The 20,436-nt window shown below is 35.5% G+C and overlaps 7 protein-coding genes across 7 annotated transcripts; 3 read left to right on the top strand and 4 right to left on the bottom strand.

Annotated features, from left to right (window-relative positions):
• Positions 1–3,952: 3,952 nt before the first annotated feature.
• OCT59_001548 (uncharacterized protein) lies at positions 3,953–4,358 on the bottom strand (the record flags this gene model as incomplete). Its single annotated transcript, XM_066139658.1, has 2 exons — positions 3,953–4,106; positions 4,231–4,358. 2 exons carry the CDS (start codon positions 4,356–4,358, stop codon positions 3,953–3,955), a joined length of 282 nt encoding a protein of 93 aa, XP_065989048.1.
• A 126-nt stretch (positions 4,359–4,484) lies between these two features.
• Positions 4,485–4,940, bottom strand: OCT59_001547 (uncharacterized protein; the record flags this gene model as incomplete). The annotated part of the gene is made up of 1 exon (XM_066139657.1): positions 4,485–4,940. The coding sequence occupies one exon, from the start codon at positions 4,938–4,940 to the stop codon at positions 4,485–4,487; it is 456 nt and encodes a 151-aa protein (XP_065989047.1).
• A 115-nt stretch (positions 4,941–5,055) lies between these two features.
• Positions 5,056–5,517, bottom strand: OCT59_001546 (uncharacterized protein; the record flags this gene model as incomplete). The annotated part of the gene is made up of 1 exon (XM_066139656.1): positions 5,056–5,517. One exon carries the CDS (start codon positions 5,515–5,517, stop codon positions 5,056–5,058), a length of 462 nt encoding a protein of 153 aa, XP_065989046.1.
• Positions 5,518–5,610: 93 nt separating this feature from the next.
• Positions 5,611–7,077, bottom strand: OCT59_001545 (uncharacterized protein; the record flags this gene model as incomplete). The annotated part of the gene is made up of 1 exon (XM_066139655.1): positions 5,611–7,077. One exon carries the CDS (start codon positions 7,075–7,077, stop codon positions 5,611–5,613), a length of 1,467 nt encoding a protein of 488 aa, XP_065989045.1.
• A 4,133-nt stretch (positions 7,078–11,210) lies between these two features.
• Positions 11,211–11,864, top strand: OCT59_001544 (uncharacterized protein; the record flags this gene model as incomplete). Its single annotated transcript, XM_066139654.1, has 4 exons — positions 11,211–11,332; positions 11,455–11,490; positions 11,569–11,722; positions 11,799–11,864. 4 exons carry the CDS (start codon positions 11,211–11,213, stop codon positions 11,862–11,864), a joined length of 378 nt encoding a protein of 125 aa, XP_065989044.1.
• Positions 11,865–18,384: 6,520 nt separating this feature from the next.
• On the top strand, positions 18,385–18,690 carry OCT59_001543 (uncharacterized protein; the record flags this gene model as incomplete). The annotated part of the gene is made up of 1 exon (XM_066139653.1): positions 18,385–18,690. One exon carries the CDS (start codon positions 18,385–18,387, stop codon positions 18,688–18,690), a length of 306 nt encoding a protein of 101 aa, XP_065989043.1.
• Positions 18,691–19,555: 865 nt separating this feature from the next.
• On the top strand, positions 19,556–19,993 carry OCT59_001542 (uncharacterized protein; the record flags this gene model as incomplete). The annotated part of the gene is made up of 2 exons (XM_025330449.2): positions 19,556–19,616; positions 19,704–19,993. 2 exons carry the CDS (start codon positions 19,556–19,558, stop codon positions 19,991–19,993), a joined length of 351 nt encoding a protein of 116 aa, XP_025176149.2.
• Positions 19,994–20,436: the final 443 nt, after the last annotated feature.

Below are 20,436 nucleotides of genomic sequence, written 5' to 3'. Positions count from 1 at the left end.
TAAACGCGTTAATCTATGCATCCACAGCATTTGCGAATATTGCTTAAATAGGCGTCGTGGGTTAGATTCGCATAAAATATCATCATATTTTAATAAGAAATCGTGAGGAGATACTTGATCCAGATCAGAAAGAAGAATTGCTGAAGAAGAGGTATGCGCAGAGTTGGCCAAAGAGTCCGCGTAGTCGTTGTAGAAATTACCAGAGTGACCTTTCACTTTGACAGCCGTGACGGACAAAAATTTTGATGAAATGAGACGTTCAATAATAGCCCAGAGTTCAAAATTAGTGGTCTTGTAATAAAGCCTACTGTTGGAATAAGAAAAGGTAGCACATAGACGAAGACCCTCTATGGCAGATTGAGAGTCAGTATGAATAGTGACCGTTGAAAAGGGGGGAGTGACTGTAAGAGCAGCATGTATAGCGGCAATTTCAGCTCTTGTAGAAGAAGGCCAATTGTGAATAATTCCATGAGCGTGAGCAGCGATAGATTGGAAAAAACCAGCGCCATCGAGAACTTGAACCCAAGACCAACCCATAGAAACATCAGGAGTGCCAAGGTTAATTAAAGAACCATCGGTATAAAAACAATGATGGTTATCAGGAGGAGTCGCTAACGGTGAGGCAGCAAAAGCAAGAGGGGCAGCCGAACCCAAAGAGGGAAGAGGAGAAGGAGAGGGGAGAGTAACCACATCTTCTTGTGAAAAATTAGGTTGAATGTCCAAACGACCATAATAGGATCTTACAGTCTCGTCAAGGTCCGCCCAAGTAAAAGGGGAAGCGATAGTGGTGGTGTCATGTCTAATACGCTCCTGCGTTGTTGGGAGAAGAAAAGATCGAAGAGGAGAGAGTTTTGGGATGATACATAAAGGAGTAACATCTGTTGGATTGCTTTTAGTATGGGTAACTGGTACATGTTTAGAACAACCAGGACAAGGAGTGAGCGTGATAACATCATTAGGTCGAGTCACACAATCAGAAGTCCAATGGACAATCTTGCAGGAATATTGCTGTTTACTGAGCTGTTTTCCAAAAAGAGGAGAGCCATCATCATCCAAAGTTACGATCCATTTCATGGATTTTCGAGAGGAACCAAAGGCGGGAACCAAGTCGATATTGGAAGGAATAGCATCAGAAGAGAACCGATCCAAAAGGAGAGAGTTGGAACCTGGAACAGTGACGCATTGGTGAATGTCATTGAACCATTTGTGTGGGAGGACACGATGACCTTTCCTGCTCGATAAATTGGATAGATAGACGTTCCAAGTAATCATATGGGTTCCTTGAGGCGTAATAAATTGTGATAGGTAATATAGTTGCAAACTTCTAAGACGTCGGAAGTAAGAAATAAAAATTTTTGGAGTCATAACATCATATAAAGGTGTATGACCATTAGACATAGTGAGGTCAGGCAAAGTTGAAAGTTGTGAACGCAACAACATGAAGGGAGTGGTGGTCAGGAGAGCAATAGTGCAAGCGATATAATCCTGTTTAAAAGCAAAAAGTTTAGACCATATAGTCCAATCTTTAACTAACAATGGGGAAATAGGAATTAAAAAAGAAAATTGAATTAAACGTAATCTATATAAAAATAAATTTTTCATAAAAAAAGAAGAAGAATTAGCTAACAAAAATAAATTAGTTAAATGTGTTTGTGATTGATGAAAAAATAAATTAATCAATCCCAAGCCTTGAGACAAAAACAAAATAGAATCAGGGAGTACTCGTGAAAAATTGGCCTTGTGTTTAACCAAGGAACGGATACTGCTGGTTGCCGAGGCACATTCAGATTCGGAGAGGTGAGTGACTTGCATGCGATATTCCAATTTTGGGATAAGGACGGTGTTGTGTAAATAAACTATTTGTTTAGCAGATAATTTGGCAGGGCGTACGGTAGCGGCGAAGGAGTTACATTCTCTAGCAACTTGCTTCTTGACAAAATCACGAGAACCAGCGACATTGAACCACACGCCCAGGAAGCGGAAAGAGCTATTCATGGAGATAGGCACAATAGAAATGGAAGGAACTATGTTCAATCCGGATAATTGCAAGTCAAACACGACTGGAGAAGGTGATAAAACTGAAGTGGAAGGCAACGAATTAGTAATTAAAACATATTTGTTATGATTAGCGGAAGTATTGTTGATTTGATAAAATTCTTCCGTAATAGAGAGCATTGATTCCATTCCAGATTTGGATGACGAAATTAAAGTAGAGTCATCCATGAAGACCAAATTGTTGATTCGTAATCCACCTGGATTAGCCTGAGCCAAAGGATTAATTAAAGAGGGAGCATGAAGCGTATATGGATCCATCATTTCATTTTTGAGAACAATCAATAAAGGGTCTATATATATGACCCAGAGTAAAGGAGAGATAACTTCGCCTTGATCTATACCAATGCGAACACGGTAAGAAGGAGTAGTTCCATGAGCAGTAAAAACGCGATTAGAGCGTTTCATGAAGAGGGATAAAATAAACTTGATAGCAAAAGCAGGAAGTTTAATGCGTTCTAGAGCGAAACGCAACATCTTGAGATCAACTGAGTCGAAAGCCTTTGAAATATCTTGCGAAAGGATCCAAAGCGGTGATTTGTTGACATGAGCATCATGGATAATAGATTCAAGAACGACAATAGGGTCGCGACAAGAACCACCTGGGAGACTGGCGAAGTTACCTCCTTTGAGAACTTCATTTGAAGCCAAAATGGAAGCGAGACGATTATAAAAGAGTTTAACCAAAGATTTCCTAATTACTTCAAGTAAAGTAATAGGTCTCGTATTCTTGAGTTGACATTTCCATTCGTGAGGTTTAGGGATAGGGAAAACCATAGCTTGACGCCATAAATCAGGAATATCAGCAGTACGAAAGCATGATTGTACCAGGATTAGAACCAAAGCTGAAGTGTTGGAACCCAGATGCTTAAGCATCTCATAGGCTAAGCATAGAAGGGCCAGAAGCTTTGTCATTCGGCATCAAAGAGACCGTAGACAGCCATTCATCAAGGGTAGGAGGATCCAACAAAGAGTTGTAAATGGAAGAATCCACATCGTCCATAGGGCAATAAGCAGAAGACCATCTATCTGGAAGAGCGGAAATATTGTCAGGGGGAGATGACTTTATAGGCACGGAATTCTGGAAATGGTCGATAACAGCGTCATCAATATCATGCGGGTCCGTCAAAAGTTTTGGTTGTGTAGGATGGTCGATAAAGACACGATCCAAGGTGATGCGGCGTCGAGTCCTTGAAAGAGCAGAATTAATAAAGGAGGAAATATCGGTTTCAAAATTATTGTCCCTATCTTCCAATTTGGCACGAATGGAAGAATCTTGAAAATCTTTTTCTTTGAGAAGAAGGAAACCATGGAGGGCATCAGAAATAGTCTTTAAAGATGCCAATAAAAGTTTAAAATCGTCTTGCCTACATGAGGATAAAGAAGTAGGTAAAATAGGGGGAGAAGGAATAATCATCTTATAAAGATGAAGAATCTTTTGAAGTCTAATGAAATGAGTGGACCAAGTACGTTATCAGTCCTTGTCAAAAAATGCGAGGATGCCTGATGATGAGGTTACATGGTCATCAGTCCTTGTCGCAAAACACGAGGATACCTGATGAATAAGTTATTGGATTATTGGCCTAAAAAGCATTCATGGAAAAACTATGGATTATATTACAGAAAATGTGAACGGAGTTCATGTCACGTGATACCCTGAACAAATGTGTAGAGTGTCACGTGACTTCATGTGGTACGTAGATCATTTCCTTTTTGGGCGATACCCGTTCCACAAAAAATCGATTTTGGTAAAAATGCGTTTGGAATCTTGTGTAACATAAATTTCCTTTTTCGGTAATTCGGGATTACGCGGTAATGCCGGCCGGATCTAAAAAATATGACTCTGCAGGGTAATTCCTACGAAAGTCAAGTACAAAATGCTTACTCCTGTTGAGTCCATTCATACCACTCCCAGTCTCCAAGGATCGCCTCCCCATCTTTGTTCACTTAATGCATGCTCTATGGTTTCCCTCTCTTGGGGGTCCACGACCATCCCATTCCTAAGCATTTTCTCCATAATATAAAGCTGATCCTCGGTGAGGCGGTTTATCCATCTTTTATAGAGGTCGTTTACATCTTCAAACGTTATCCAGTCAATTTCCCTCTTTATATAATGCTTTCCGAGAGCTCGGATTTCACAGTACACATCCCCGATCGTAAGTGGCATAATTTTTCCACCTCTTATATGCCTCTCGACGAACTTCCTGCCACCACACTCTATCTACCTTACTCGCTGCAATAAGGTCAGTATCCGGGATCTTTGCGACAATGCGTTCGACTATTTCTACTGGTAATCGGTCCAACATGATGTTATGTTACTTATACTATAGCTATCTTCAATTACTGTATGCCTATTACACATGGATAAAAAATATAGACTAAATTCGTACAGAATCGTAGGACCACAGGAGCCGCTTATGCAAGAAGTTCTGTTAAGGTTTTCTCAGCCTCGTTTTTAGTAATAGCTCGCTTTGGAGGACCGGTTGATGAGTCCTTAGTCGCATTATAATACAATTCGAAGAGGGCCTCCGAAGCTTATCTAGGAGAGCTTGTTTATTCTTGTATGATTCGCGGATTTTTGCTATTTTAGCAGTATATGCCGCATTATCTGGGAAGAGTTTTCTGGCCACGAACTTCACATATGATACAGGAGAATTTGCCATTTGGATTCGCTTGATATACTTCACGTGGTCCTGGACGAGGTAACTGGTTTTGCTAAACCCAGATACTAATGCGACTACTATAGTATCTTTTAATGCGCGGATAATCTTGGGGACAGTTTCGTCAGAGATAACACTAGGCTGTATGCGCGATGCCTCGTAAATAACCTCCTCATTAGTGCTGTCAGTGCTGTTAACAATGCTTGTGAATTCGGTATATGTTGACATGATTCTTTGTACTTTGTAAAAAATATAAATCTTCAGTTACCTGTTCATTCGAATGAGAAAAAATAAATATAAACCTCGGGGTTTACACTTGGGATACTGCGAGGCAGTAGAAGTGTCACTCGGCCTTTTGTATCAATGGAGAGCCTGGTCTATATAACCAGGGGATAGCGACTTTCTGGATAATCCTAGCCGCTTTATTGTTCCTTCTTTCTATATATCTCCTAAAGGCTTTCTGGATCATTTCAGCATGATGAGTATAATAGTCGAAATTAAAATGCTTTGGGCAACTATATAAATGTAGTCGTACCGCTTGATCCATGGAAGCATCGGCTCCCCATCCGCGATCAATAAAAGATTTACAGTAGGTACAGTACCACCTATTTGGTAGTCGTGATACTATTCTCCTAATGTGCACAATATAAGCATATACAGCTTGACGAGACCTTGGATAAGGTAGCCGCCTATGAAAACCTATTCTACTACAAGTCTCATAATATTGCACAGCATTCTGAATGCGCTTAGCCCACGCGTGGAAACTTTCGTCGTCTTGTCTACCTAATCCGTCGGTGTTTTGCATTTGGGTATCTCGTAAGATTACATATCCCATAGGTTTATTCAATTATGCCATCACGATATGTCAGTAAAAAATAAACCTACCAGTTCTTAGCAATCATGTCCAGATAACCTTGTTCGCATTTTTCACATGGCAGTATCCCGCGGTTTCAAACTTGAAAGTCTTTAGAGTCGTATCTGCATTCTCTGAACAAGTGAAAAGCGCGGGGCTATCTGGCTGCTCTTCTAAAATAAATCCATCCGTATGGATACGTCGTACTTTATTCTTGTATGGTTGAATTGCCTCAGATGTGATTTTGCGACCACGTGCTAATAAGAATGGGGCGATCCTGGGATACTCACCTTTGAAGGGATTACCCGGGTTTGTGAACTGGAATCGCCACTGGTCAGATCCTACTGGTATGATAGAGTCGAGTGTATGGCCCTCTGGAAATGTAAACGGGTCTGTTTGATCTGCGGTGAGTGTCTTGTAATTACGCTTCCTCTGGCATAATGCTCCCCATAATGTGTTGAGGACTCGCTTTGCCATGCGGCCAGCTACGCCACCCTGGTTTTTAATTTTGAAGAGGAAGTGTACATACTCACCGAATATTACAGTTCCAGGGATTCTCGCTTCTCTATCATATATCAATGCATTTGGCTTCCCATCCTGTATTAACTGTATATTGAGACCAAGTTTTTTTGCTCGTTGTAAGTCGATGAATGTATAGATTCCCCTTTTATTCTGTCGGAAGAGAATATTATTCCCACTTACCTTGGCACGGAATAATCCATACAAGGTATAACCCCTGTGGTCAACAAAGTTATTAAGTGTCTGGAATTTACCCCGTCTGATTGGAAAGTTTGCATTCGATTGTTGAATACTCGGGTATAAACTTGTTGCATCGTACTGTCTTCCATAGCCCTTCCACTCGTTATCTGCCCAGATTAATCCTCCCATCATTGCATCACTTAACCACTCTGCTTCTATCGGGTCAAGAGGATCATTGGCTGGAATCCCTACACTTAATCGTTCGAATAACCAGAGAGCCGTTCTTTTGTAAGACCAGTTATGGTATGATAAGTCGATTCCTAAACCGAACTTCTTTGTCTCCTGTAGAAAGGAATTCCGCTCCTCGTGGATTCTCTGATATGCTTCTTCAAGAGTTTCATATACTCCAGTCTTACGGTTTTTCTCGACGGGGATGAAAGAACTTTTGGAATTCTTAGTTTTTTGAAACTGCGCAATTGTGCAAGACTTAACCGTTTTGCCGTTGTATATTGTGACTACATTATTGGTCCCATCTTCATGGTATACAATGGGTAAATTACGCTTTTTATCTAATTTACTGGAGTGGAGTCTTCCGGGATTTAACGCGAGGGAGTAATGGCCTTCTGACAGGATGAGAGTCGCACGTCTATCGGACTTACTCTTAGAGATTCGGGTAATGTCCCCCACAATATTAATTGCGAGACTTCCTGCGAGTTGTTCAACCTTGTCCATGCATGAAACTGGGATGGAAGCATCACGATTGAGACCTAATGCCTTTTTGATATACTCGGGCTTTTCGATTGACTTTGGCATTTTAGAGAATGTGCCGTAGATATATTTCAGGCATTCATACAGGCAATCATTTAGCTCCCCGTTGCAACCCCCTGCAACCGGTGGGGCATCTCTCACATAAATTATGAATCGTTCAAAATAATCAGGGTCTGCGTCATCCGGTAGTTGTGCTTCGTCGTAGTGGTCTAATAGTGAAAAGAGGCTGGCTGGTTAGTTTCCTGATGTCCATCCACCGGGTTTCCAGTTTTCATAGGGAAGTAGGATCTGGAACTTATGTGTTGGATACCGGGATTGGAGTCGCTGTCCAAGTTTTGCTATTGCTCCTCTGGAAAATCTTGCGCCTGAATACTGTAATTCTTTGATATCCGGTCTTGTAGGTAAAGCACGGACAATCTCTGAATAAACCATTTGATGTATTTATGAATTGTGTTCAGTTGTAATATAGGTTTTTTATACAAAAAATATAAGATAACTAAGAAGTGCTTATCTTATTAAAAGGAGTCAATCTTGCTGCATACACGATCAAGACCCTCTTCATCCCAGTCATCGATGAGTCCATTGGCGGCTTCCCATTCACGTTCCATATCAGTTTTTGGACGTTCCTCGGGGATCTCTCGCGCTTTACCCTTATCTGCCCTCATAGTTTCATAACCAGAGGGGGTGGGAATAATCTCAGCATCACGATTATCCTTGTATATTCTTATTAAATCTGCGAGTTCTTTACGGCTAGGTATTTTAGGTAAGTATCCATTATATTCGATCCAGTCCTTGAAGCGGTCTACTACCTCCATAAGGTAGTACTGGTACTCGTCCTCAATACGCATTGTGGGACATTCCTCTATTTTAAACGCGAGTATTTCCCAGTCATATTCGTCTGACGCGTCTTGGTACTTGGCCCATAATTCCTTACTTGTATTGTAGAGATCATCGAAGGCCTGGTCTTTTGAATTTTTAACCCACGGTTTGCGATCCCATCGGTGTCTTTCATGCCAAGCCCAATGCGCTCGAGTGCCTTCCTTTGGTTCAGGATCCCGGTCAACTTCTGGTTCTGTGTCGGGTTCTGGGATAAATTGCTCTTCAGGAGCCGGTTCTGGGTCAGGCTTAGTGACAGATGCAGAAGATTCTGCGGGAGACTCGGATTGTTGTTCAGGAGTTGGGTCCATGGTTGTAGAATCCGAGTCTGATAATAAGTCGTCTAAGATGTCATAGTTATCTGGCTCGGGGGTAGACGGTTTTTCAGGAACTAGAACCTCAGCAGATTCCTCGTCAGATAGATAACAGTCTGAGAAGTTATCTATAGGTTCATCGGTGTTTGACTCACTAGTATCTTCATCGGGATCCGGTTGTTCTTCCCTTAACTCTTGTGGACGTTCTTTTAAGTGGTCAGGCTTGGGTGGAAGCGGTGGAGGAGTCTTGCGAATTACAGGTGCGGGTTTTTCCTCAGCGGGTTTTTCCTCAGCGGGTTCGGGTTTTTTCTCAGCAGGTTTTTCCTCAGCGGGTTTCTCTTGTACGTCTTGTGGATTGTTGGCTGGATTATATATATTTGCCAAGAACTTCTCCAAGGCTTTGGGGTCTGATGCAGGTTTTTTAGAAGTCTCTATATCGATTCCTTCTATGTCTATCTCTTCTGTTTCGTGGATCCAGTTTTTGCCGAAGAACTTCTTGTAGAGGTCCTCCCTGGATATGCTGTAAACCCGTGGTGTTTTTCCACCCTTGCGTACTACTTTGCTATTTATACCCAACTCATTTGATAGAATTCTAGAAGCGTTTATCTTTGATAGGGGTGAAATGCAATGAGTTTCGCAATATGAAGTATATACCCTATAAAATTCTTGAACAGGTAGGTCGGTCATATAATTTTTCACTACGAGGTAAGTGTCCTTTATAAATTGGAATAGCGGTGGAAGAGTCGAGATGATATGTTCCTGTTTGGATGTTGTCATAGGTGGCGGATTTCCATTGAAGTCCGGGTAAGCATCACGCCCGATGGGTCTCAAATAAGCATAGAACGCCTCACTGGCGCCTGGGTATTTCATAGCGTCACCGAGTTTTTTGAAGTAGTTGAGGTCTCCCTTACGGGATGGTGACACATCCAAGAACACTGTGCGCCTATCATCGTTCTCCACTCTGAGAGCATTTTCGTTGGTTAGGACGATAGTTGACATAAAGTTTTTGTAATGTGTTGGCGTCTTGTATTTTTCATGGATTTCTATTATGTCACTCGTTACCTTATCCTTTAAAGAGCGATACAGATTATTCCACTGGCTTTTTTCCGTGGGCATTTCCTCGAGGAGAAGAAGAACCTTACCCTGTAATTGCCCATTGAAACTTCCAAGAATCGTTTGAGGATCGCTGGTCTTATAAACGAGTTGAGTGCCTAGGACGCTGCGCTGAATGAAATCTGTTATAATACCTTTGCCCCAACCCTGTCCAGATTTCAGGTAAAGGATCGAGTACATCTTCCTTCCAGCAGATACACCGGCTAACCACTTGATGATATACTCAGTGAGATTCCAATCACCCGAACACCAGATATCCTGAATGCGAGAGAAGATAAATTTAACCGCGAGGTGAATTGTAGACTCAAAGGTAGATATCGGACGTAAGACGTGGAGGAATCCCGGGAAGATATTTAGATAGAGTTGGCCGGTTAAGGATCTGAAGATTCGCTGTTTATGGGGATCACAGGTTGCATTACATACATCGGTATTCTCGACCATAAACCACTTGTAGATGTTGAACTCGGTCTTTTGAGAGGGTCCTTGTTCAGGTTGTGTGTAGAATGTCTTCGTGATTGGACGGATAAGTTTACCAATATTTTTGTCAATAACGTGTTTCAAACTTTTACTATCCGGGTCCCACCAGAAAACCCCATGAGGATCTGCACAGAGAATGAAATAACTGCAAAGATACCTCTTGGCTTGATCGAGATCATTCATACTCTTTGCAGCGACAATAAACCGTTTAAGCTCATCGATACTGAAGGCTTTCGTTTGTTCACCGAACTTGGGGATAACTTGAGCTTGAGTGGTCATTTTTTGTTCTATCAAATCGAGTACTAATTTATAGTTACCTAATCTTCAATTGCCGAATATATTTTTTCCAAGGATCCGTGCTCCTACCCGGTTACCCTCCTGTGGTTCTACAGTCCTTCTAGGGGTTATTAACCTATCTGTTTACTCGATTTGCTATCTCACTGCCTCCAATAAGAAAACGAACGGAATCCTGAATCAGTTTCAGATGTTTCAGAAGTTTCAGATCTGGGGGGTAAAATCAAAACTTTTTCTGGGAGGGTTGTCCTCGCCTGACTTTTACCAAAATTGCCGAAACATCTGAAACATCGAAACACCCTCTCTGATTCTCTCTTATTTTCCTCTCTTTTCCCTTATTTTATCCTTTTTTGCTTATATTGTTATGTTTCAGATCTTGTTTCATATTGTTTCAGATATATAGGGATTCCCCGCCCCACGGAGGGGGGATGTAGGTACTGCGAGGCCCTGGCCGAGGTGGAGGAACGTAGTGACTACACTATCAGCCCGACGACTTTATATACTATTTTATATGTTATCTTTTCTATCTTTCAAATATTACATCTTAAAGAAATAATTTATAACCTGTCTTTTGTGGCTGTGCTATCTTTTCTTTAAAATAACATAATCTTTCAAATATTATATCGTAAAGAAATAATCCATCTTTTGTGGCTGTGCTATCTTTTCGTATCATCTTTTCATATTATCCTTTATATTATCTTTTATATTATCTTTTTGTTTTTCAATATTTTATGTATTTTCATTAAATTCGATTTTAATTCGCTCCCATTTTATATGTTATTCTTATAATCTATCTTTTGTGGCTTATAATTACTCCTCCTAATTATTCCTATTGATGGACTTGATAAACTGGTTGCTAAGCCGCATTGATCGACCCCCTGATTAATCTATTGGTTTTTCGTTAATCGTTTAATAAACATTACATCATGTAGATCATCTCTTCTCCTAAACGTTTATCCTTTCCAGTGTATTATTTATCCGATCATGTGACTTTCTACCATGTAATCCTCTATTCGATATATTATTTATCTATTCCATTAAGTCCAATATCCATGATTACAACGTGTCTTTAAATTACAAATTCAAACTGATTATCCTGAAAAGATGCGAGAACTTAGTAGTTTAAATGAATGGTCAAAATTATGGGATGCTAGTTATTCTATTATGTATATAGTACCTATTTTTTTGCTTTATTATAAAATATTTTTTAAAACATTTTTATTTAGGTATTGAAATATTTTCGTAATCACAGGAGTTCATATGTTCGCAAAATTAAGGATACTGTTTATGCCATATTCAATCTATTTACATGTAAACCTAATAAGTTTACTGATCCTGAATAAGTTAGGCGTTGGAAAGAATCAGAAACAGTTAAAAATGCAAGGTTTAATTTATGGAATAAAATGGATAATGATCCAGATTCACTATACTTTATTGAGTTTATTTTGTAATGATCATTTAGTAAAGAAGAGCTTCAAATTATGGATAATGTAAAATTCAGTATTACAGTTATATTAATGCTTTTGGATCCAACATATGATCAACCTAAAGTCTCATCATCAAAAGTTCAAGAATGTATGGGCAAATGGGATTCTGATGTAGTCATACAGAGATGGGTAATTAACTAATTATTTAAATTATCTGTTTAATTGTTATTTTTTTTTTATTATTAATTTATTTAAATACTACTAGCTTAAATGTAAAAGTCCATTGGAAGATGATAATATAATGGATAATGATATGATAAGCAGAAATTAACGATAATAATAGTAAAGAACAAAATACTACTGAATCAGATCTGGAGAATAATTTGGAAGAAACCAATGAAACTGTTTTAGCTGGTAAGATGTCTTAATTAATTATGTATTTTAATTATAAAAGTATTTAATTTATTAATCACAAATTTAATTATTTTCTTTATTTTAGATTAATATTTTATAGGCGAAAATTTATATATTAATAATTGTTCTTCTAGATAGAGTGTAACTAGAAAATAATTAAATAAAAATATTTTACGATAAATGTTAAACTATACACTGTGTTATGCAATGTTTTGTGCGATGTAAATAAATCTGTGCAATGATCGATGCTAATTTTCATTGCACTGTTTTGTGTTGCCTTCGCAGAATCATGTGATTTAGCGTTAATCTGTGCTAACGTAAATTAATGCGCAGTTTCATGTAATCTTAACTTAAAAAATTTTTTAACTAGAGGGATCATTTCAATATTTTTTTGATGAGAAATTTTCTAAGGGTTCATTTGGAAAGATTTTTTTTCGATAATTTTTTAATCAAAGGGTCATTTGGATTGAAAAATTTTTATTTTATGACATAGTTTTACCAAATTTAATTATAAATGTATTCAGGCTATAAAATAACATGTCATGTGATCACATAATTTAAATATTTACATTTCGCATTTTTGTTTATCTTATTAAAACCTTTTCTTTGTTCTCAATTTTTTTTTATTTAAAAACACAATTTTTTATCTATTTAATATATCCAGAAATACATATTTTTATATTTTTTTTTTATTTATTATATCTAGAAATGCATAAAAAGGTATATATTACTAATATTTCTTTTCTTTATTCATATGGGCTGATTTGTCTACCTTTAATTAAAATATTGATTTTGTTACATTTTTATTATACAAAATACTATATAATACAGTAAATTGGGGGTGAGTATTAAAAAACTTTTATTTAATGTTATTATACTTTAAGTTGGTAAATATTTCTTTTAAATTAAAGGACAAATTGCCACTCAACTGGAGAATTTTAATAATGCCGATTTACACAAATTATCGCTAAAAATGGCTAATACTCCTTTTTTACTGGATTGTCATATCATCATGTGATATGATATACAAATTTTAAAGATGGTAATTAATAGTGACAATCCTAGCTAAGCCACTTGCAAAGTTTGAAATCGCTAGAGTTTCGCGTCTTTGACTTTTCTATGTAGGAACGCAAAATTTCGATGGTAAATTTCCTATTAACTCAAATATTGGATGAAAAAATTTTGAACATTTTTCACTGTAACTAAGCTATATTTGGTTTTTTATTTAGTTTTTAAATCTTTATTTAGTTTTATTTGAATCTTTTTAATATTCACATTCTTTGTTAAACTTGTACAGTTTCTACTAAAACTACATATGTATACCTATAGTGCAAGTTTATGAAATATTTTTTTTGGACATGAAAGTTATTGTATATAGAGGTATGCTTCGAATCTGGTCAATCCAGATATCCGGTCATCCATCCAAAATTTGACTGGATTCGGATTGATCTGGATGATTCATCGGATTGACCGGATAGATCATCGGATATCCGGTCAATACTTGCTCACCAATTTGACCGGATGGTTGACCGGATATCTGAATAATCCGATCAATCCGGTGAATCTGGTGAATCTGAATTCAGTTTTTTCTACTTAATACTTTTTATTAATATTAATTAACAATTAGAAATTTTATAATAATAAACATAGTATTTATTTTTACGTTATTACAAATGATTTTTAACAAATTAGTTGACACAATATTTATAAAAAGTTTAAGATTTAGAGGTCCAAGAAGGTGTCTCCCTAAAAAAAGAAGCAAAAGGAACGTTAATTACATTCCTAAAAACAAAAAAACAAAAATACCTTTCCCCCAACTTACCTTTATAACCCATGCCGAAATCCAGGTCCAAGAGGCGTCCTCCTAAAGAAAGAAGCAAAAGGAACGTTAGTTACGTTCCTAAAGACAAAAAAAAAAGATAAAAAACCCTTCCCCAACTTACTTTAATAGTCCAAGCCGAAATTCAGGTCCAGGAAGGGCGTCACCTAAAGAAAAGAAGCAAAAGGAACGTTAATTACGTTCCCAAAGACAAAAAAAACTCAAAAATAACCTCCCCAACTTACCTTTATAAAATCCAAATCCGGGAGGGCGTCTCCTAAAGAAAAGAAGCAAAAGGAACGTTAATGACGTTCCTAAAGACAAAAAAAAATAAAAATTAACTTCCCAAACTTACTTTAATAGCCCAAGCTGAAATCCAGGTCCAGGAAGGGCGTCATCTAAAGAAAAGAAGCAAAAAGAATGTTAATTACGTTCCCAAAGACAAAAAAAAACTCAAAAATAATCTCCCCAACTTACTTTAATAGTCCAAGCCGAAATCCAGGTTAGGAAGGACGTCACCTAAAGGAAAAAAGCAAAAGGAACGTTAATAACGTTCCTAAAGACAAAAAAAAAAGATAAAACACCCTCCCCAACTTACTTTAATAGCCCAAGCCGAAATTCAGGTCCAGGAAGGGTGTCACCTAAAGAAAAGAAGCAAAAGGAACGTTAATGACGTTCCTAAAAAAAAAATAAGCAAAACACCCTCCCTCAACTTACTTTAATAGCCCAAGCTGAAATCCAGATCCAGGAAGGGCGTCACCTAAAGAAAAGAAGCAAAAGGAACATTAATTGCGTTCCCAAAGACAAAAAAAAACTCAAAAATAACATCCCCAACTTACTTTAATAGCCCAAGCTGAAATCCAGATTAGGAAGGGCGTCACCTAAAGAAAAAAAGCAAAAGGAATGTTAATGATGTTTCTAAAGACAAAAAAAAAACAAAAATTAATTTCCCCAACTTACTTTAATAGCCCAAACTGAAATCCAGGTCTAGGAAGGGCGTCACCTAAAGAAAAAAAGCAAAAGGAACGTTAATGACGTTCCCAAAGACAAAAAAAAACCTGAAAATACCCTCCCCAACTTACCTTTATGAAATCCAAATCTGGGAGGGCGTCCCCTAAAGAAAAAAAGCAAAAGGAACGTTAATGACGTTCCCAAAGACAAACAAAAAATCAAAATTACTCTCCCCCAACTTACCTTTATAGCCCAAGCCGAAATTGAGTTCCAGGCAGGCGTCCCTTAAAGAAATGAAGTAAAGGAACGTTTAGTGACATTCCCAAGACAAAAGAAAAAGAAATTTACACTTACTTTTCAAAATTCAAGCCGTCCAAGTCATTCCGAAGTCCAAGTCCAAGTCCGTCCTAAAGAAAAAAAGGTGTTTTTTTTTAAAAAAAAACATTTATGTTAAAAAAAAAAAAAAAGTTATGAATTTGACCAGATTATCTGATCAATCCGGTCAATCCGGTCATCCGTGTAACATCCGATCAATCCGATGTTATCCAACGGATCCATCCAGATTATCCGCAATCCATTCATTCTTAATCCGGATGATCCGTTTTTTTATCAGATCGGATGACGGATTGAACGGATTTCACCGGAGCACACCTCTAATTGTATACTGTTTTTTTTCACTTATTGGAAAAAAATTTATAGTAAAGAACAAGAAATTCCAAAAAATTTTTTTTTATTAATTACAAAGCCCGTAAAATTAATTATAGAATGTCGATCATTTTCTCCGGTTTAATGACAATCTCTCTCTTAATATAATTCTTAGCACTTACTATATACAGTATATTAAAAATTTGTATCTCAACTTTAAACGTAAATATCTCCAGATCTAATGATCCAATCGGCAAGCTCTTTTTTCGCTCATATAGACCAGATCAAGGGTTTTCCGAAGAGCCTAAATTTATAAAAAATGGATCAGTGGATCCCAAGATATTTGCATTTAAGCATGTTAAAAAGTTTATACCTCAACTTTAAACGTAAATATTTCTGGATCTAATGATTTAATCGGCAAGCTCTTTTTTCGCCTATAAAGTCCAGAACAAGGGCTTTCCAACGAGCCTAAAATTATAGAAAACGGATCAGTGAATCTTGATATATTTGCGTCTAAAGATGGTAATACAAATTTTGACATAAAATAATTATTTTTATTGTTTGAAAATATCTATTATGATACCATCTTTTATATGATATTTTTATTATACTTTTATAAACATTTATAGCTACTAAGACTATATAAATTTTTATTTTACTTTATATTTTATTGAAATATACTTACTTTTTAATAATATATGTTAAAAATTCCATATATATGAGAAATGGGTTTTTTATTAGTGAAATGGATTTTTTCACACCTTTTTTACATTTAATAATTTAAGTTTTGCAAATGTAAATTTTTGTTCAACTTATTATTTAGTCAAGTGATCATCAATCAGATAATTTCTTGGTATTACAAAACAATTTTGAGTAACGAAAATTGTGAAAATTAATTCAATAACTCTTTTTAATGCAAAGTAGACAAATCAGCCCATATGATATGGATGGATGGATGCTTTCTTTCCCAAAAATTTTAAATACATAACAATTCTGCAGTAAAATTTTATTTTGCTTAGTTTTTAAAAAAAATGGAAGATAAACGAAATATACAAATACAGTGCAGTACCTCTATAACCAACCCAATTTTATAGTTATAATGTGACATTTTCAAAAAAATGTCACATTAGCAAAAAAATAATATTTTAAAATTCTAACCGATAATTTTAATAAAGCATATCAAGAGCTTTTAAACTTATCAGGTTGGATTAAAAAATAATAAATTTTGCTAGTATTACATAAGTTTGAAGTTCAGGTAATTTATTATGATGGGAAAAATTTGAGAATAAGTGATTTTTGTGTAATATAAAAAAAAAATAATCATTTGATAGTGCTTATTCAAACAAATCATTTTAGCTTATAAACTTACCCATACTTTGTTAAAAAAATTTTGAAAAAAATTTCGGTAGTTTTTATTTATTACAAATTATATTATGCCTATTTCTCAAAAAGAAATTACAGGAAAACTTGCTAAAAAAATATAAATCCCATAGAAAAGATCCTGATAATTAGAGCTCCGAATGGGTCAGGTCAGGTCAGGTTAATTGATAAACCTGACCTGAAATTTTTTTTCAGGTCAGGTCAGGTCAGGTTATATCAGGTTGTCTGTTTGACCTGACCTGACCTGAAACCTGAAAAATTTTCATTAAAGTATTGAAAAAAAATGGTACAAAACTTTTTTTTTTAATATAATATTATGAAAAAAAACGTTTTTGCAACGTTTTTTATTAAAATATTGAAAAAAAATATTGCAAAACGTTTTTTTTAATATAACATTATGAAAAAAATGTTTTTGCAACGTTATTATTGAAATATCAAAAAAATACATTATGAAACATTTTTTTAATATAATATTATGAAAAAACGTTTTCGCAACGTTTTTTCTCAAAATATTGCGATTCAACATTTTTATATTGATTTTATATAATAAAAGTGAGTTGCGATTCACTTTTTTATATAGATTCTATATGAAAAAAGTGAGTTGCGGTATTGCGATTCACTTTTTTTATATAAAATCAATATAGAAAAGTGAATCGCAATACCGCAACTCACTTTTTTCATATAGAATCTATATAAAAAAGTGAATCGCAATACCGCAACTCACTTTTTTTATATAGAATCTATATAAAAAAGTGAATCGCAATACCGCAACTCATTTTTTTTATACAAAATCAATATAAAAAAGTGAATTGCAATACTGCAACTCACTTTTTTTATATAGAATCTATATAAAAAAGTGAATCGCAACTCACTTTTATTATATAAAATCAATATAAAAAAGTGAATCGCAATACTGCAACTCACTTTTATTATATAGTAGAATCAATAGTTTCAGGTTAACAGGTCAATCAGGTCAGGTCAATCTTCATACCTGACCTGAATTTCAGGTCAGGTCAGGTCAGGTTACCTGAATTTGGCTGACCTGTTCGGAGCTCTACTGATAATATACTTAATCAAATTACTTTAAATAATTATAAATTATATATAAAAAATTATGCATAATTCTATTTAACATTAAGTATTGCATTAACCAATCAAATTTATTTTAAGTCATGTGATTTTGTATTATGTCAGCAAAAAAAATTGAGAAAATTTTTTATTTGCTTAATGTATTTATCTTTTTAAAAGCTATCTAATTTTAAAATTTTATAAAATTCTGACCATTAGATCACAAGATATAAGAGGTATCTATTATAGAGGTACCGCACTGTAGCTGAAAATAAGTTTCCACTTATTGAAGGCACAGAACAACAAATTTTTTTACGAACCACATATATAAATTACTTAAATTTTAGTGAAGGTCTTGCCGCTCAGTTTTTTATCAGAAGAGATATAGAAGTTCAACGTAATATACTACAGAATAATTTTGGTTTAACAGACGAAGACATAAATAGTTGGGGACCAAGGGCCTCTCGTTATCAAATGACTCCAGAAAGTTTTGCTTTTTTTTTTACACACTGCTATATATTCTGCCGTAGAGGGTTATGCCGCAGCAAAGCGTTTAACGGCTGATAGAAGAAATATGTTGGCAACATCAATAGCAGAACATGTGACTTCTATGGATTTGAAACAGCAAAAAATAGAAGAAGAGATCCAAAAAGCAAAAAAGCGTTATTTGGAGCGATCTCCTGAAAAGGAAAAATCTAAGACGGGAATAAAGCACAGGTCTAAAAAAGATAAGAAAAAAAAGAAAAAAGCCCAACGCCATGATTCTGATTCAGATTTCACTTACCAATATGGGAGTGATTCTGATGATCTATTAGATCAAACAATTAATGAACTGATGGAGAAAGCCGCTGATGAGATGATCAGGACCCCGGATATCTAATATAAAGGTCATAATGGACTTTTGGCCAAAAACACCCTTTTTGCTGAAACTCAAAAAATCGTTTTTTGTAAATATCTTAGCATCCAGTAATTCAATTTTAATGAACTTTTTTTTATTTTGTAGCCCTCATTTAGCTCTACAATTTAAAAAAAAGTTCATCAAAATTGGACCACTGGATGCCGAGATATTTACAAAAAACGATTTTTTGAGCCCTGAAAAATGGGCCAATCTGCCGAAAGTGTGACTTATGACCTGTTTTGGAGATATCCGGGGTCCCAGATGATCTCAATTGACCAACCAATTGTAGATCCAATGAAGATGATCAAATCTGGAATTAATCTTGATAACAGCCCAAATGTTGATCAATCATCAAAAATGGAAATCGTCACAGATACACCAGTTATGAAACAGATTGAAAATACGCCTTTCTGCAAGCAATTCCTTAATCACAGAATATCATAACGGATTCAACAAAATCTTTGAATAAAAAGAAAAAGTCAAATAAACATTTAGTTCAACAAGCTATTACAGGTCATATACCAACCAATAAGGATACATTGCGAGTCAGAGATATTTTAGTATATGATATTCCGGTATCCTGGACACCAGAGGAAATTCTAAAACAATTAACTCTATGGGAAAAACTATTAGTATGCAAATGAAACAACAAAGAAAATACCAGACAGTTCGTTTGTCAATAAAATTGAGTACCTTCTGTCTAGCTCAATTCAAAGTTAATGAAAACCCTGTGTGGATTACAGATTTAGGGGAGATACCTGTATGGTGGTTTCCAGCTAAGTGGACTCTCAAAGAAAGAAAACAACGCGAGAAGTTCCAAGCTACGATTAGAAACATTCTAGATTCTATGACATTAGCAGCTTTATGGAAGGATAGCTGTCCACATTCATTCCTTTCTGCCATAAAAGGTTTGAAAAGTTTTAAAATTATACAAACAGCTAAGGGGGATCGTAAGTTTATTGGTTATTTTGAAAAGTGGGTTGATATGTGAATAGCATTAGATAATCAATATACTTGGGAACAAGTAAACTTGTCTTGGAATCGACACGTACCTCCAAAGCAACCAACAAGGTCACAAGGTAATAATACCAACAAGAACCAAAGAATTTCAGGAAGTCAACAGACCCAGAAAAAACAGCAGAATTCTAAGAAGAATTCTAAGAAGAAACCACAAGAGACAAAATCTGATAAAAAATCCAAGAAGGATAAAAAAGACAAGTCCCGTAAAGCATCGAGATCAAAGATCTTAGCGGAAATTATAGATGTTTTGCGTAAATTAATTTAGTTTAGATTAATTTAGATTTCACAAATTTATTATTTTATTTTACTTGGTGCGATAAATAAAAAACTAATTTTATCTTAATCAGGTTTTTAGGGCGAAGGAAATAGGTCATTTTCCCAAATTGAGGATTATAATACTATAGTGTAGGTATTAAATAGAACTTATATAGAAACTAGTTGGATAGTATTCGTTTTAGTTTACCATATTGCCTGCCTTCCTATATATAAGTCATTAGACTTCCCATTTGTATTGATCTTTAACATTTATCGCTAATAAAAAAACAAAAAACAAAAGACAAATCAGCCTATATGAATGTTTTTCTACCATTTTTTTTCATTTCTTTCTTTCCTTTTACTAATACTCCTACTAATATATTTTCTATTATTTTTTTCTACTATATTAACATTTATACTATTTAATATTTTCTATTAATATTATATTACTAC

Source organism: Rhizophagus irregularis, chromosome 1 (genome assembly GCF_026210795.1).
Source record: "Rhizophagus irregularis chromosome 1, complete sequence".
In the NCBI taxonomy this organism is placed as follows: domain Eukaryota; kingdom Fungi; phylum Glomeromycota; class Glomeromycetes; order Glomerales; family Glomeraceae; genus Rhizophagus; species Rhizophagus irregularis.
The sequence above is the reverse complement of the archived record's forward strand: the minus strand, read 5'-3'. Positions and strand labels throughout refer to the sequence as shown.